The 17,869-nt window shown below is 40.6% G+C and overlaps 1 protein-coding gene across 1 annotated transcript in view; it reads right to left on the bottom strand.

Annotated features, from left to right (window-relative positions):
• The window catches only part of WWTR1 (WW domain containing transcription regulator 1), a 130,733-nt gene that overhangs the window by 53,110 nt on the left and 59,754 nt on the right, over nt 1–17,869 (bottom strand). The window contains exon 3 of the mRNA XM_081064085.1: nt 1,895–2,031. Coding sequence (XP_080920211.1) covers nt 1,895–2,031 — 137 coding nt within the window. The remainder of the gene's footprint in view (nt 1–1,894; nt 2,032–17,869) is intronic.

The following is a 17,869-nucleotide window of genomic DNA, read 5'->3' on the forward strand; positions in this document are numbered from 1 at the left end:
CCAATATGTTGGGTTATTAGGCAATTTTTTAAAAAGAATGAGGCAGCTCTATACGGATATAGAAGTGGAAAAAGCAAGGTGTGGAACAGTGGGTATAATATGCTAGCATTTGCGTGAACGATTACATACATGTGACTGGAAACACTTGTTGCTCCAGCCAACACATAAGGGACAGAGGAATGGGGATAAGAGGAAGATTTACTTTTGAACACCTCTTTAAAAAAATGTTTGTATTACCAAAGGGTAAGGGGGTGGGGGTGATGAGGGTAAGGGGGATCAAATATATGGTGATAGAAGGAGAACTGACTCTGGGTGGTGAACACACAATGGGATTTATAGACGATGTAATACAGAATTGTACACCTGAAATCTCTGTAATTTTACTAACAATTGTCACCCCAATAAATTTAATTAAAAAAAGTGTTTGTATCTATTTTAACCAGGTCCATAAAAGATTTTTTCCAATTATGATTCAATATAAAGTTAATACTTTAATAATCAGTTTTTAGAATTTTTAATGAAAATTAAATGGTTAAAGAAACCTTGAAACTAATGATAGCTAATTTGTGGTTTCTTTACTACACTTGCATCTGCTTTCTACTTGAGCTCTTATGTACTGGGTACAAATGACTCATGGGAAGTTTTGGTTTACCACTGCTGGTAGAAGCATTGGTACCATTTTCCTTGATCTGCCCTTTAGACAAGGAACACAACAGAGGTTACTCCAAGTTGTTTGCTTTTGGATATGTTTTATATCTGCAAGCTTTAAAATGGTAGGTCCAGATTTCCTGGAAAAACAGACAATACATTTACTTGAAGTTGACTCGGGGTTACTTAAGTTCATATTCACTTCGACTAAGCCACAGTATGAGGGAAGGGTGTCTAGGAAAATGGCTTCCATTTTTATCCTGCTCATTCCTGAAAATCCAACAGGAGATCCTTTTTACTCCCCAAAATTAACTATTCTGTGTATAGAGCAGTATCTAGATATTTGTTTTAAATGGAAATGTTACATGAAAATGGCACCATCTTTTATAAAACTTTAAAATTGGCCCTCTTATTTTTAGCCTTTGGGGGCGGAGGAGAATGACTGCAATAAAAGCTGATTAGTTCTATTGCTGTAGTGTATTAATTCACATCTGATTATCTCTACTGGGCAGAATTTTAGTTCTTTTGAAGTAAAGTCAATTAGCAGAAAATAATCACTTTTCAAGTCTAAAATCATATTTAAACATTCCAAACGATGTGACAAGTGGGTCATACTATCCCAGGGCAGGTATGGGAAAAAGCCTCCTGCAGATTATATAATGGCTGAATACATTCTATAATCAAACTCCAGCTCTGCTAGTCGCAAGCTGTGTGACTGAGAAAGTTTCTGCATCTATAAATGGGAATGCTATCACTTCTCATAGGATTGTTGTAAGGATTTAACGTGATAAGGCAAGAAAACACCTACCCTGGCATCACTTACACATTACAGAAAAAAAAAAGAAGGGAGGCCTGGAGGAAGGGAGGGCGAAAAGGGAAGGGAAGGGATTTGAGGCCAGAATTGTACCTTTGACAGTCTCAGGGACCAAATTCACAGAGAAGGGGTATGTGCCCTACTTGCTTTAATCTGGATGAAGACAGAAGGCCTACGTGATTTTTCAAAGAACTTCAATAAAGGCAATTGGAAGGGATGCCGGAACTGTAGTGTTAGGTAGCCTAACATGAGCTGCACAGCAGAGGCCAAGACAGGAAGGCAAAGGTGGTGGAAAGGTAAGGCAGCCAAGAAGGAGGCAAAACACTATCTGGGTGCCCGAGTAGGCCCCAAGGCAACCAGAGCTGCTCAGAGCTCCACAGCCTCTTGGTTGAACACTCATTGATTCTACTCCGAGTCAAAGCTTGGGCTTACCAAGATTTGGCTGAGACACGGCCATGGACCTCTGGGGTGCTGGTGTGGAAGTGGCAGCAGGGTGGAGGTTCATATGATTCAGGGGCTGATTCATCGCCTTCCTAGGGTCTTGCCATGTGGTGATTTTTTCTATGTGACTAAAAGAAGGAAAACAATTATCTTTTTAATTGTCAGCATCATTCTCATTATCCCCATCACCAATAACAGCACAACAGTTAAATGACTGTAGCTCTCCTTCCCTTAGGATCTGCTTACAAGCAGCTGACACATGGCAGTTGTTTTCATCCAAGGTCAGGTCACTTACCCTCCATCCAAATTGGGCCACGCTGGAGATTTTGCAGGTGACTCTCTGAACACAAACCTATGACTTAGCTGTCCCAGCTGCCCCTATGTGCAAAATCCCTCTTAGGGGTTTTCTGCCTTCCAGGGAACAGACAACCCCAACGTACCTCCCCACAGCCCAAGGAGCCCGCATCCAGGATACCACACCACGGTGTGAACTCCTCTCTAGAAGCAGGCCCTCCCACACTCTCCTGGCTCATGTAATTGACATAATGAGGTCACCTCCACCTGTCCTCAGCCAAAGACAGGGCCCTTGAAACCAACTGAAACCAACCTCATACACAAGACATTACTGAGCTCTAACTAAGCTTAAGGCACAGTGAGGTCCACGTAGGTTAATACTTAAAACCCTCAAGAAGCTTACGTTCTACTACGCAAGGGAACAACTGTGTGTATGTAGCTGGAGAACAGAGAAGCAAGAACAAAGTATAGGAAGGCAAGTGCCAAATTATGGAGAAACCAAGATGCTGAGGCATAAAAGGTTCTGGGGGAGAAGACATGATTAGACTTATGGTCATATACAGCTTCCAGTATTTGTTATCCAGATTTAATCGCAGAGAAATTAGCACAACATAAATTTCTGCCCAGAGAATGTATCCTTAGAAGGAGGAGCTGGATTTTCAGCTTTGCCGACCTCTGTCTAAACCACATCACAGGTCATTCCGGGGGCCTTATAATCCCTGTGCCACTCGACAAGCTCTAGCTCTTTTGAGAGTTTATTATTTTTTTCTTTTAAAGATGAGCATACTCATCTGGTGCCACAACTTTGTTGTAGGAACTCTATCAGAGATCTTTCTATATTGATCAAAGACAACAAACTGATAGCAGAAGCTGAAGGCCAGTCCTCTGTTCCAGGCCTTACAACTAGACTTATCTCTCCCAAACCAATTGGCAACAATGTTAACCCCCCCAAGTTCCCCCCCCCAACACACACACACACACACACTACTGACCCTCCCAGATCCACACGAAAAGGACAGTGATTGTTCTCTCTGTTAACACATCTGAATGTAAACAAAAATTGCCTCCTTTGGAAACCAATAGTATCACTCATTTTAACTGAAGTTGTATTTATCTTTTGCTTCTGTTCCTCACAGTTGAAGACTGCTACTGCCAAAACTCCTCTTCAGATTTCTTCATCCCAGGCTGGAAGCTATTGCCATGGGGAACTCATCCATTGCCTTGACTGAAAATTTGGATGTTGTCCTAAGAAGGCCTTTAAATGAGTGTGATAAAAAAAAAAAGAAGAAGAAGAAGAAGAAAAGAGGTCAGCCTCAGAAAAGAAGGCAAAATTAAGTTTTGAACTGTTGAGTTTCACTACTGTAGGAGCCATCCTCAGTCTTCAAAAAAGATCGAAAATGAACAGAGAGGAATAAAATCAAAGAACCGGAACTATCTTGTTAAGAAAAAAAACAAAGGGGAGAGAGACTGAACTAGAGATCACAATCAATTACCTAAGCATGAAACGCATAAAATGCATAAAATGAAAACTGAAAAATAATGGTCTTAGTTACACCTTCAATTTAACAATTGTCATTCTGCTTAAAGCTTTCATAAAATCCTCTTGTCAACTTGGGTCTGGTGGAAACTCAGAGGGTTATCACAGGCCTTCAGAGTGAGGAAACAACTGATGAGGATGTCAGAGTTAAGCAAACTAGCTTTTTAGCAAAGTAATTAGAGCTGAGAAGCCCTTTGACTAACTATTACTTCAGGACCCAGCCTATTAAAACTTGTTTTCCAAGGTAGGCATGCCCTACATACTTTCCACTGTGGTACCAGCAGGAGAGGAATCCTTCTCTCTTTCATGAGGCTTTCTCAGCCCCCCCTGACACCATGGCTGCTGATCCTGTGTGAGTGCAGCCCTGGTGAGACAGATTGATAGACATGGCATGGCAGAAGACACGAGGACACTGCTGTGGTCACTCAGCTACCAGTCAGTGGTAGGAATAATTCAGGGGCCAGAGTGATGCATTCCCAAATGTTGGTCCCATTCCACCATTCTGAACAAGTGGGCTGTGGCTCCCGGATCTGGGGAGAGCAGAAAGACCCACACCCCAAGTAGTAGACGAGCCCAGCTTGCCTACAGGCTGCCACCAAGCTGGCCAGCCACCATCCCCTGGGACAGACGACAAGGCTTTCCGGATGAACACTCTGGCCCTCATTCCCACAGGTCTGACCCCAAAGATGTCCAACTCAGCCACGGCTGCAAGTCCCAGAACTCCACCAGGACCCTGGGAGCCTCCCGCAGCCCACCCTTGAAACTCTACACCCAGCCACAGCTTTTAAAGGAGTTTTGTTCCCAGACTTGTTCATTAGAAGTGTCACTCACTGTATTTCCCAAAGACTCGAGTACAAGAGGGAGCCTTTCTTAAGTGAGAGGTTCGCACTGCTCTGAAACAACTCTGAGAAGAAAGCCACTCAAATTCCCAACCTCTGCAGACCAGGCGACAGGACATCACTCTGCCCTGAGGCTCGCTTGTATGATGTCCAGAGTGGCCCCCAGTCTGAATGCCAAATGCAAGGGGCGTTACTCACAAGAACTTAATACATGGCTGATGATGTGCTCTGAAAACTAAATTCTCCTATTGTTCAAATCATTTAGCACCCCTCACCCCATTCCCAAACAGAGGATAAGCCATTCACTCTTTCATGTTGCTGTCTCATCTCTGCTCCCTCTCTGAGTTCCTGAGTCATTTCCTTTCTCGTATTTCTCAGTGTAACCTTACTGTTTGCCAGGACCCACAGTTTAGCTCGATTAATCCCCACTTCCCTACTACTCCCACCTCCTTCCTGATTTCACTCCCTCGCTGAATCTACTTCAAGAAAATGTCTCTCTGCCATCTTTAAAAGTATTCATTTCTCTTGGAAATTTATATATACATAATATATAAAATCTGCCTATATATGTGTATTCTATGAATTCATATTTTGTACAGTTTTCATATTTGAAAAATGGAACAAAAAGTTAAAAAGATACCAAACTATTTATGGTGATATAGCCAATAGGCTCACTGATGCATTTTCTTTCCTTATCTAAACTCTTCTGTACTTTGCCAGGATTTTAACAGTGATTATGTATTGTTTTCACAACCAATAAAAACAAAAATACTCATGAAGGTACAAAAAGACAAAAAGGAAAATGATGCAGGGATATGTAGGTCATAGGGTACTAAAAAGTTATTGAAGATAAACTACAGATTTGGTTCATGGCTTTGTGTGGCCAAAATTAGAAGGGAAATGTAATTAATTACCTGGCCCCATGTTGTTTATAAAGAAAAAGTACCAGTTCCTAAGGGAAAGAAAAACTGACACCACAATTGTTTTTACTGCATTGAAAAAACGCCTGCCCGATTTCACCTGGAGGCCTTGGGTGGTGTTTGGCGGAAAAGGTGCCTTTGACAAAGATAATGGGGGTAGTCTTTTCCTCCTCCTTTGAGGGTACCTCTAACCATGACTTCCCAGACTGCCTCATCTTCCCAAGTGCTCATCTCCAAGCACTTCAGGAGTATCTGCTTAGAGAACCGCCCAGGTTGGAGAAGAGCTTCAGCTGCCAGGACCAGCAGGTCGCCCAGGGGCAAGAAAGGTGGGCACTTCTGAGAAGATATTTGTCTGGAAATGGTAGCCTATGGAAAACTGTTGTGTGAAATAATTTTTCTTTCTTGGATTAATGTTCAATTAAGACACAAACTTAGAAAGTCATTTTATTTATTATGGATATTCTGTGTTTGGGGTTAAAATGTCATTGAAATCAGTGTTGGGGGGAGGAGCAGCATTACCACCCTCCCAGTCACCATCCCCTCTGCCTGGCACCTCCCATCAGCCTCCAGGGGATTGTTAATTTAGCTCCTATTTCCTCCTTCCAGCCTCCTGTATGACCTTTTACCTAGATGAGTGCAATGGCCTCCAAGCTTCCCTCCTTCCAGTCTTTCTGGTTTTCCTCTCACCCTCCATCCCTTCCCCACCCTCTCTATCTGACAATCCGTTCTCTACTCCACCCAAGGGCATCTGAGGTCCAAGTCATCCTAGGCCCTTGGGGACCACTGCCCAAGAAATAAAAGTACTACTCATATGGGCATCTTTCAGACAGCCTACAGGGAGACACGGCGGGCTCTGGAAAGACCACAGTTTTGGAGTCACACACACCTGACTTTTAATGCTAGCTCTGACCCTGTATGACCTAACTGGACAAGCCATTTAATCCATCCTAGTCTCAGCACCAGTACCCATGAGATGGAAGATAAATAAAACTATCAAACATACCAGGTTCCTTGTGAAACAGGTCTGTTCTGGGAAACTTACGATCACCAAAGTCACCTACAGATTTCTTGGCCAGTTCGCTGGATTTCCCAAGCTCACTTCCTCAGCAGTGAATGCTTGGACGGCATCTCCAGGCTTCCCAAGGCCAGCAAAATATGGTTCAAGTTTATTCAACAAGCATGGAGTGTACACCTATTGTGCACAATGTACTAGGTAGGTATAAGAAAAAGCCTTCTGTAAATATAAAACCCTGCCTAGGAGCAGAGCCATTAAAGGCAAAGATAAAATCTTATCTGTAAAAATAGAATCCATCAGCTTCTTACAGCCCAGGAAAAGGCCTAGTGTTTTTGGATGAATTTACCCTCCAGTTCATGACCTATTACACTAACTTTATGGAAGGAAGCCACACAACAAAGACGTTGTGAAATAAGAGGAGGCCTATGTAATACATTTTGTATTGCTGGAAACATACAAAGATATAAAAATAGGAATGATTACGAGTACTTAATTTTGAAAGAACTTAGAGTTCTTAGCAACATAAGCTGCTTGCTCATTTCCATGGGTAAAGATTTCATCTTCAAATGTAAGCCTTTTTACTCCCCTTTCTCTTCACCCTCACTTTGCTAACATATTCGAGTTTCACATTAGTGTCAGACATTACCCGGAGCTCCAACCATCAACAGGGCTGTTAGGACAGGACTTAGAAGCAGCCTCCAATCTGCCTCTTCTTTTCCACCACATGTAGGAGGCAACTAGAGAACAATCCCAATGAGATGGGCATTTAAAGGCAGCCAGGGATCACACAACCAATGATGACTGATTCAAAACTCCGATCACGTTCGGTGCCGCTTGTCTTCAGCCCCTGACCATCCTGGTTTCTCTTTAACCTCTCCCTTCATTCTTTCTTTTTTGAGGGAGGTGCTGATATTACTCTTCCAATGGAACATAAGCTCTTGTGATGACAGAAATGACCCTATGGAGCAGAGAAAAGTGTTCTGCCCTTAGTTGGCATCTGAAAAACTATACTACTGCAACCCCCATAATATTCACAAGCCTAATTTAAGCATGAGTAAATTGTCCTATTTTTAAAAAGCAGACATTAAAAACCTTTTTGATTTACTGGGCCAATTTGCCACTGTCTTAATGTTATAATCAATGTACATACACTGAAGAATATTTGCTTAAAAACTATTAATGAAAGAGCTTTGCAACTTGCTTGTTTTTGAATCAGTTCACTCAAACCCATCAGTGTTCAAAATGGAAATTGAAACAGATTTACATGAGGTTGACAATTTCCCAGATAGGGCTGGCCAAATAAATTCGACCCATTGTCAGCAGACAACAAACGCTAGGCCAATGCTAATCCCGGAAGAGATGGCAAGAAGACTTGTCCAGGATTCACATTAAAGTTTTGAAATTTTCCCCAATTAAAATTAAAACACACCGATGCAAAAGCTGGTGTACTTTTTTTGTTGTTGTATTTCAGGGATAAATGCTGCCTGTGTTTCAATTAAACATGCTGGCTCTGTGTCCTTATTTAAATCTCAAGACCTAGGAAATGACACATCCTATCTTACTCATATCTTACATTTCTCTGAGTGGCGCCCTTTGTTTTGTTTTGTTTTTTTGCCAGTGGTACTTAGCTATTCCAACTGACACCAGAGGTGGGTCTGAACCACAAGAACAAAGACAGCTGGCATACACACTTACTAATTCTCCCAGGCCCAGATACACATTCTTTCTCTAGATAATTCCTCTGCTGTCACCTAAAACCAGGACAGAGTGAGAGGTGATCACAGTGGCCCAATGGCCGTGGTAGCTCACAGCCCACTTATAACCTGGAGATCCCACCTACTTAGTAGCTATCCAGGAAATTGTTCCTTTCTGCTTAACCCATCGGCTCAGTTGGACAATGGGGAGTTCGCTTTTGAACTTGGACAGACTTGTTGACAATCAGAAACAAAGTGCTAGCTCTTCACCCCACTGAAGATACATAGCTAATGTTTCATTTGATTTCCAAAGCCATCAACCTCCCTGCCAAGGTGTCATCCTCCCTATTGTCACCCCAATTGATGATTCTTTGTCCCAAAGCAGCTTTCATCATAACACTGTAACTGGTTACAATTCTTTTTCTGTTTTGCCCAAATCCTAAACGGCAGCGTCTCCGGCTAGTCTAATGCATTAGAATAAAAGACACAAAGAGGTAAACGTCAGGCTGCAAATGTACTAGTTTGAGACATCCATTAGCAAAACATTCATAGATTAAATCCCAAAGCTATAAAAACTGACTTTCTCATGCCATACAATAAAGGTGACTGTTCACATAACAGAAGTGTGTTGGATAAGAAAGCTCATGCTTCTTTGAAACCACAAGGAATTTATAGTTAAAAGGTTCCGGTCAGATTTTCATTTGGGCAGCTCATCAAACAGTCTATGACACAGAAATAATAACTCACATATAAATAGGGGATTTTTTTAGGATACCCTAATAAAAGAAGATACAAGCATTATTTTGGTGCATGCTTCCGGTCTCTAGCATTCACTTGCCAATTCAAAAAATTTCAGAGGTCTCTGGAATTCCGAATGAATGGCAGGGATTGTATTTTTAACTACCAGGCTCTAATCCTCCACTTCCATCACAGCCACGCCAAGAAGCCTCCACTTGTTTAAATTAGCAGCAGTAGTAGACGCCGCAGCGTGAAAGGCCTGCGAGCACTTCCGCCACGGCCAGCTGCGGTCATCTACTCACATCCCTTCCAGTGAGCATCACCAGCTTTCTGCAGACTCATCCTGAAGCTGCTCTGTCAGGGCAGAGGCTGAGTCAGGCAGACCTAGTGTTGTCCCAAAGCGCAGTGTGAGCCCACATGAGACTAATATCCGTGGTAACTGCAAGGGTTTACTTACTTACCAACATTCTGTAGCACTTCTGACTTCGCTTCAGAGGGTGAGCCATTGTGTTAGAGGCACCCCCCCCCTCACTGAGGTCCATCCCCCCCCCCCCCCCCCCGTCACCCAATGTAGGCAAACCTGACATCGCCTCTGAAAATTAAGCCAAACTCTTGCTTAACCTCATTTTTCCTATCCCCTAAAAAAGCAAGACGGAAAAGAAAAGGGCTCGGGTTTTTTTTTTGGTTGCTTGCCGTAAGCCAAGAGGCCTATTAAAAAACTCTGGCTGTATGGCAATATTATTATCAACACTTAGCATTTTTTTTCTCTTCTCATGTCAGGATCAAAAAGATTATTAAGAGATTTATAAATCATGTTAAGTTTCTTGTGTTGAAACCAAAAAAGCAACAACGTTAAGAGTTTCTTTCACTATGTTTTATTATTTAAAGATATATCAAGTATAAATTATGTATTTGGTACATATTTTCCCACGTTCCCCTTTCTCACAAATAAAAACACAGGATGGAAATGAGAAGAAATGGAGAAGAGACAAGGCTCTTTATGAATGGTGAATTCTAGACTTATCCATAGGAAGTGGTATACATTCATCCATTATATTCATTCTACAAGCATTTACAGTGAAACTGTATCTTCCATGGGGATTCAGTTCCCAAATCAGTTTTGGCAAATGTGGATGTAGTGAAAATTACCACTAAAAATCCTTTAAACGGCCTACAATGTACAGTCTACTAGGCTTTCTGTATATTGTTTTTCAGTAATCCAACGCAGCCAGTTCCTTCCAGATTTAGGATATACCGTGTTTCCCCAAAAATAAGACCTAGCAGGACAATCAGCTCTAATGCATCTTCTGGAGCAAAAATTAATAGAAGACCCAGTCTTATTTTACTGTAAGACTGGGTCTCATATAATAACATAATATAACATAACATAACATAATATTATATAATACTGGGTCTTCTATTAATTTTTGCTCCAAAAGACGCATTAGAGCTGATTGTCCAGCTAGGTCTTATTTTCGGGGAAACACAGTAGTACTGTTTCTATGGCCGAGCTACAGATGAAGTGATGCTGTCCCCAAATACTTATGTTGAGATTCGTTAGGTGTGCCGTGTTAAATTCATGTCACATAAATAGGCATATGGTCCTGAGTGCCTGCGGTGCCTTTTGCTCCAGGATGAATGTAACAGAAGGTGATTTAGCGTGGGCCCCAGAAGCTGACAATCAACTTGGGGGAAGGGGGAGGTAATGGCAATGAAAGAATAAGTGCTATGGAGGGTAACAGAGCCCAGACCCTACTTTTATTGTTATTATAAGTGGTCCAGAGCTTGACCCTCTATCTCGATAGCTTTGTGTTAGATACACTCCCCATGTCTGACATCAGGGAAAAAGCTTTAATCTCACGATCAGTGAGATTAAAATGAGTTTGTTTTGAAGCCACCGAGCTATCTAAATGTTAAAATACTTTGAAAATTGTTTTTCCAGGCCCTCCGTGCCCAACACGTGTTTCAACGTGTTGTTTTTCCAGTTGTTCTTAAATGGGACATTGACACATTGCTTGCCTGCTCCTAAGCCACTCCAGACATCAAATATCTCAAAGCTAAAACTGCGGCTGCCCTCCCTTGTCTTCTTTCTAAGAGGCCAAATGAATTAAATGTCACTTGTCCCTCCCACCCCCACCCCCCAAAAAAGGCAAAGCCTCCTTAAAACCAAAAAGTCTTTTGGGTAAGTTTAACTTCTCCTCTATTCATGTGAAGAGATTCCTTTTTGTTCATTTTTGTTGTTGTTGTTGTTGTTGTCATTTGGTTGCTTTCTTTTTTTTAATTCTGGGAGAGGATGAGCCATGCTGGGCTCTGGTCATCTGGTCGTGAGAGTCACTTTCTGCACCTTTTTGAAAGACATGACACAACTGGAACTAGAGAAAAAACTTGCATGAACTCCAAACCCCAAGCTGGAGAAAGACGGGAGGTGCTTTTCAGAGGCAGGATCCCATTTCACAAGAAATGGTTTGGAGGATGGAAGACAAAAACTGAGGCATTGAAAGGGATGGAGTTAGCCTTCCAAAGCAGGGAGGGCAGAGGGACTGCTTATGTTTCGTGTTTTAAACCCAGCCCACGACATCTCTTTACATGTGTTTCCTGGCATGTTTGGTTGAAAGTATCACCCAAATGAGGCAAAGTGGTACAGAGGGTTTGAACCTTACTTCTGCTTTTAACCAGTTAAGGAATATTTTTGTAAGGGGGGAGAGGGATGGTAGAGGAGGCTAAAGGGGATCCAATATATGGTGATGGAAAGAGAACTGACTCTGGGTGGTGAACACACAGTGTGATATATAGATGATGTATTATAGAATGGTACACTCAAAATCTATGTAACTTTACTAACAATTGTCACCCCAATAAACTTCAATTACAAAAAAGAATATTTTTGTTTTGAATATTTCATCAAATAACAAAAGTGAAGCAGCTACACAGTGCCAGATACACATGACACTAAAAATATTAATTCCCCTCCTTTCCCTGATGGAATCCATCACAACTGTTTAAAGGATACGAGAAATTCAAATACAAAAAAATCAGCAAACACCCTATAGTACAAGGAACCCTCCCAGCCTCTAAAATGAAGGGAAATAATGGTGGATATCAATTCACAGCAAAAACTACAGATATGCTTAATCTCACATAGTCAGAGTGGCTAAGTAATAACTGATCTAGAGACCAACACATTCTCAAAACACAAAAGAACGAGCTAACCACCAGCCTCAGGTGGTGAGGTCCTCCACCTCCTTTTAATGCATTCTAATAACAACGCAGACCCAATGTAAGAAAAGCCAAACAAAGCTAAGGTTCCTTTCATGCCCTCCTAGGTCCTTTGCTGGTGATGAGCCCCATGTCAGCACAAGACTTTCCGCCTCACATTTAAAGGAGAAAAGGATTTCAGCTTGAAGTGAAAAACATGATTTAAGACTGAATACTAGAAAAAGAGTATCTAAAGGCTTCCCATTTTTTTCCTAACTGAAGAAGTTTTCGGCTAATTTAGCTTTTTCATCATTTACAAGGTGACAGTAGTTAACCCCCACAGTTCAACCCAGAATATATGGGTACAAAGCAGGTAACAGAAATGCAAGAAGACTTGAAGCTTCTGGGATTTAACAAATAGAAAAACAAATTTAGCCTCAACAGTACTATAGTTTTATACAAAGCATGTTTATGCAAACTCCAAATAGTTAGCTTTGTACCCACAAGTGGACGTTAATTTAAAATATGCTGTTGCTTTAATCTTTTTTATTTAACAAAGAACAGAAATATGTGTCTGTTTCAATTTTTATGACTTATTTCCCCATCCAAACCCCACTGTTCTTACTAATGTAGCTGGTATTAATTCTCATATATAATAAACATTTCCTTATGCGCATGTAACTTTTAAATTTGATATGATTTTAAACACATAGGAAACCTGTAAGGATAGACAAGGTACTTGCATTTACTCATTCACCAACTGTCAGATTTTCTTCAAAGTTAGTTCTGATTGAAAGTAGCACCAGAATCACTTTTTTATATGATGCTTCAGTGACAGTGATACTTGGGTGGGTCACTTTTCTAACTTTGAAGAGAAATAAATTTTATTCTATAACATATGTAAGGTTTTTAAAAAGCTGAACACAGGCTAAGATAATCAATCTGAATAACCAAACTAAGAAACAGTGTGACACCAAATTTGTTAATGTCTAAACATAAGCCATAAAACTTCAGCAATAATCATGACCATTAATATCCTTTCACTAAAGGAGAAAACAGACCCTGACCCCACCCAAGAGGAGGGAACCACAAGCAGATAATTCCTTTATTTTTGGAGCTGCTTGCTGATGGCCAACCTCGTGGTATAACAGACATCAAACATTTATGTCTAAATATTGCCTTGGGAAGAGGAGCTTTTTCACTGTGCTTTTTACTTAACAGATTTTTCAAATGGGAAGAGAGACACCTTGGTTTGGTTAGTTTATTAATTCAACCTCCAAATAAGTGTTCATAGAAGTGGAGGGAACATTTAAATTCTCAGGCAAATGTCCTTCCAATATTTGGAATGAATGCTTTACTTGGACAGACATAGATTTTGAAGAAAAAAACTGTAAATATATCAAAAATCTCCAAATCACCCTCTGCAGGATGTTTTCTTTAAACAAAAGAAAACAAAAACAAAAAAAAAAACAAAAAATCACAGCTTCAGGAAAATAGCTTTAAAAATGCCCATAAAATGCTCACAAGAGAACCCACAGCCTTACTTTAAAGGTCACTGTTGCATATAACTAGACTTAACTTGGTACCACCTTCCTGGAGGGTAGTTTGCCAACATGTGACAAAACCCTTGACAACGCTTTGATTCAGCGACTCCACTTCCACTAAGTTTATACCAAGGACATAATTCGATAGATATGGCAGAGATGGCAGGCTGCTTCTGAATACCTGCTTTCCCCTTCTTCTAGGTGCTAGGTGTGGTCAAGAGACTAAATTCTCGACAATAAACAATAAACAGAAGTGTTATGTGGGATGCTGGGGAAGTTCTTCAAATAGAAGGGATACACAGACTTTTCTGCTTTCTACCCTTTTTCTTTCCTCCAGCTTGACATCTGGGCACGATGGCTAGAGCTATAGCAGCCCTCTTGAATCATGAGGAACAGAAGCCACGCACTAAGAACAACAAAACAAAAAAGGTAAGTGCATGTGGAGACACCAAACCAGTCCTTTTACTGCCTTACTTCAGATTTCTTTAATGTTAGAGACAAATAATTTCATTTCACACCCCTGTTAATCACAAACATAATTCCAAACCAATACAACAAGTATGCAAGATATATGCACAGGTATGTTTGTATCTTAAACATGTCAAATGACTAAATAAACTGTGGTTTAGTCAGACAACAAAAGACTAAACAGAAGTTATAAATGCCATACACCTACAGTTGTTAAAATAGAAAAATGTTCACATTACTAAGTGAACATGATCCCATTTCGGTTGATATACTTACATACAAATGAGGGGAAAGCAGGCTTTATTCATATCTTTAGATTTCTTTGTACTTTCTTCATGTTGTACAATAAGCATTATTTTTTCAATCGGAAAAAAAGAATTAGAAAGCTATCTTTCCCCCAAATGAATTCACTTCCTGCTTAAAAAATAACGCTGCATTCCACATGTGAACTTATAATGTTAATTACAGCCTCTGAGAATAATTCCACAGCTAGAGTGTAGGGTTGAAAATATCATCAGTCCCTTAACTGTGAGTTGGAAAAGGCGCCATCGTAATGCTCCCATGAGTGCTTAGCTTAAAGGTGCTCTGTACCAGGGAGGGGCACAAAAGAGGATGGAAGGGAGCAGGAGAAGGAAGGGATAAAGAAGATGAAGGGAAATTCTATAATTAAGCAATATTTCATGGCTGCCTCTGGCAGCTGTTTGAGGGAGGGGAAGACTCTAAACAAGGCGTCAACAGACAGGAGCAGCTCCCTCCTCGGGCAGATCCAGCAGGGCCTATCATCCCCCAGCACTGTCTACACTTCACAGGACAATCTGGGGCATCTTATATCCAGCACCTGTCGGCTTGGAGACTCCCAGCTGTGGTGCTGTTATTGCTGTCATCTGCCTAATCCAGAAGGGAGAGGCATTTATTGTATCTAGAAAGATTAGGATGAAACTATCTTTGATTGTTCTTATGAAAGAGAATGCATGCCTCATGGAACTGTGTTTGTTTTCTTCTTCTTGCCCCCCCCCCGACTTTTTTTTTTTTTTACCTACCCTTGCAGCTGTATTTTTCATTTTTAACCCCCATGTTAATTATATATTCACTCCAAATAATGGTTTAAATTGAGTCTGATGACCAGCCCCAAGGCTCCTTCTCATTCCACTCTGAGGTACATCCTGCTTCAGACCTTTTACGCAATTTCCACTGACTTGGGAGGAACTCTGTGCAAAAAATTGAGCAGGATATAGATCATAAGAATTGTCAGAGGAAATAGTATTTTCGAGGAAATAGTATTCTCTTTACAGGGTGCTTTTAGATTTGTCCTTTCCGTGAGCCTTTTTTTTAAGGCACACAGAAATTGAAGGAGACTGTAAATAAGCATTCAACTTTTCAGTAGTTCCATCTGTGTACTGAATATAGCAGGCCTGACACACAGCAGATATTCCAAAACCACTCATGGAATAAATGAACTCAGAAAAGGAATGAATGAATGAATAAACGAATGAACGAATGAATAAATTAATATATTTAATGGGTTTCCTTCACTTTGCTTCTCAATGTCTGTATCAAATGACTTATGCATATGTTTTATATATATATATATATATATCTTCATCTGTAAAGTACTCAGAAAACTTATCCAGGAAGATTTGTTCTATACTTGCCCCTGTAAGGGCATGAATACTAGAGAAGACTACAACATCCGCTAAAACAAGGGAAAACGTCAGTCATTCTTGTTTGATTCAGCAAACGGGTCGACTGAGTCTCTACCAGGTGCCACCCACCATGGACCCTGAAAGTGCACCAGCCTGGCATAGAGCAGGCACTCAACAAATGTTTGTAGAGTGAATGAACGAATGAATGAATTGGTACTAACATTTATTCATGATAGTCATGATAATGATTCATTTAGTCATAATCATAATATTCACAATGATGGTAACGTCTGATAGTAACAGTTGACCTTTATATAGCATTTTACAGCTTCAAAAATTATCTTAATCGGATCCTCACATAACAGATTTATTAATCTCCATTTTTAAGATCCGGAGACTGTGTTGGGAAAAGCAAAATGGCTTAACAAATTCCTTGAGGTTCTGTGTGACACAACAGAGTCCAATCCTGTTCTGACAGCTGGGTCTGGGGCTTTTTCCATAACATGATACTGCCTTGTGAACCCAAACAAGCTGACGCAAATAACACGGACAATAAGGAAGGAAGGAAAAGACAGTGGGCACTGCTAATAGCATGACTTTGTCCTGGAACAACATCTCCCACAGGCTCGGCCCTGCAGAGGAAAGGGCCCCACAAGACAGATTCTTCCCCCTCCTGCTTCAGTCACACACGCCATCCCTCCTTGTGCCTCCTGAAACCCCTGAGTCATGTTGTGTATAAACTTGCCTGCGACACTGACCTTTGAACTGACTGGTTTTAATCAGGCCCATCCTGTCAAGAATGACAGTAAAACAAATGAGCTCCATGTGATCCGTAGTTGACGTTGGGGAGAAAGGAGAGGAAGAAATAGAATACTACTTTAAAAACATAAACCAAACACAAGGAAAAGCCAATTCTCTGCTAGGACTTAAAAGGAAGAGGTAAAAGGACTCTGAAGATGGATTTGGAGATGAAAGATAGCAACTGAATGTGCCTGCCGTAAGTAAGCACTGAAGAGAGAAGAGAGAAGCCAGAGCTAGGGGAAGACTTTACAGACCCTGCCTCTTGGAAATCCGTCTCTGACAATAACAATTTCAGCCTGACTTGTCTTTAGTTTGTATTAATGTTGATTACTAGAAAAACATATCCGAATAGGGTTGATGTTCCACAAAATAAATGTGTTCATTCTATCATGTGTTAGGTGACGAGCCTTTATAATTTACTATAATTACTTAACTTGAAATTCAACAGGTGCATTAATCTTTCCTACTTACTTTTTTTCAAAGAAAAAAGAAGCAGTGAAGGTCATTCCAATTTTTCTAAGTTACTCTACTACCTTTTAGCTTTTTATGATACCATTTTTACATTTTTAACACTTACACAAGGTACATTTTTGTGATATACTCTAAAATAGAAGCAGTTCTATTAGAAGAAACAGTTCATTGGGGGTTAGGCTTTGCATTTATTTTAAATGACTTTTTGAGAAAAGGTTCATGTTTGCATACTCAGATACATAAATATAATGTTAACACAAAAGTACAGGAGAACATACAAATGTTAGTTACCATGTGCTGCCTAATGTGAGAAAAGGGTAGAGGCCCATTATTACATTGAAATGAAGTCAAGAGGAAAATGCTAGAAATTTGACTTTATATGACTAACTAAATGAACTCTGTATTTTCTTAGTTTGCTCCAAGTGTTCCTTGAACATCACATTTTTACAAACATGGTCCCACAAAAGGAAGCTAAGATAAGCCGGGCAACTGAGCATTAGTCTGGAAAATTCCCATAATACCGACAACAACTATTTTGACAAAAAATACAAAAATGAAAGTGTGCGCTAAGGTGAGGGCCTAGAGAATAGCCAATACTAAGTCAGTGTGAGGTAATTAGGGGAGACTGCTGATTTGCCAATCATATCACTGCGTGGATGGTCTTCATCTGGCATTGCATCCTAAAATCTACTTCTCAGGTAACAAAAGCTTAGTCACACTGTCTGTGAGGTGACATAGTTATGGGCAGGGTAACATACAGTGTATTCTACAGGGTATTAGTTCTAGAAGATATTTCTCCCCACACCC

The sequence above is a fragment of the Rhinolophus hipposideros genome, assembly GCF_964194185.1.
Source record: "Rhinolophus hipposideros genome assembly, chromosome: 2".
Taxonomy (NCBI): domain Eukaryota; kingdom Metazoa; phylum Chordata; class Mammalia; order Chiroptera; family Rhinolophidae; genus Rhinolophus; species Rhinolophus hipposideros.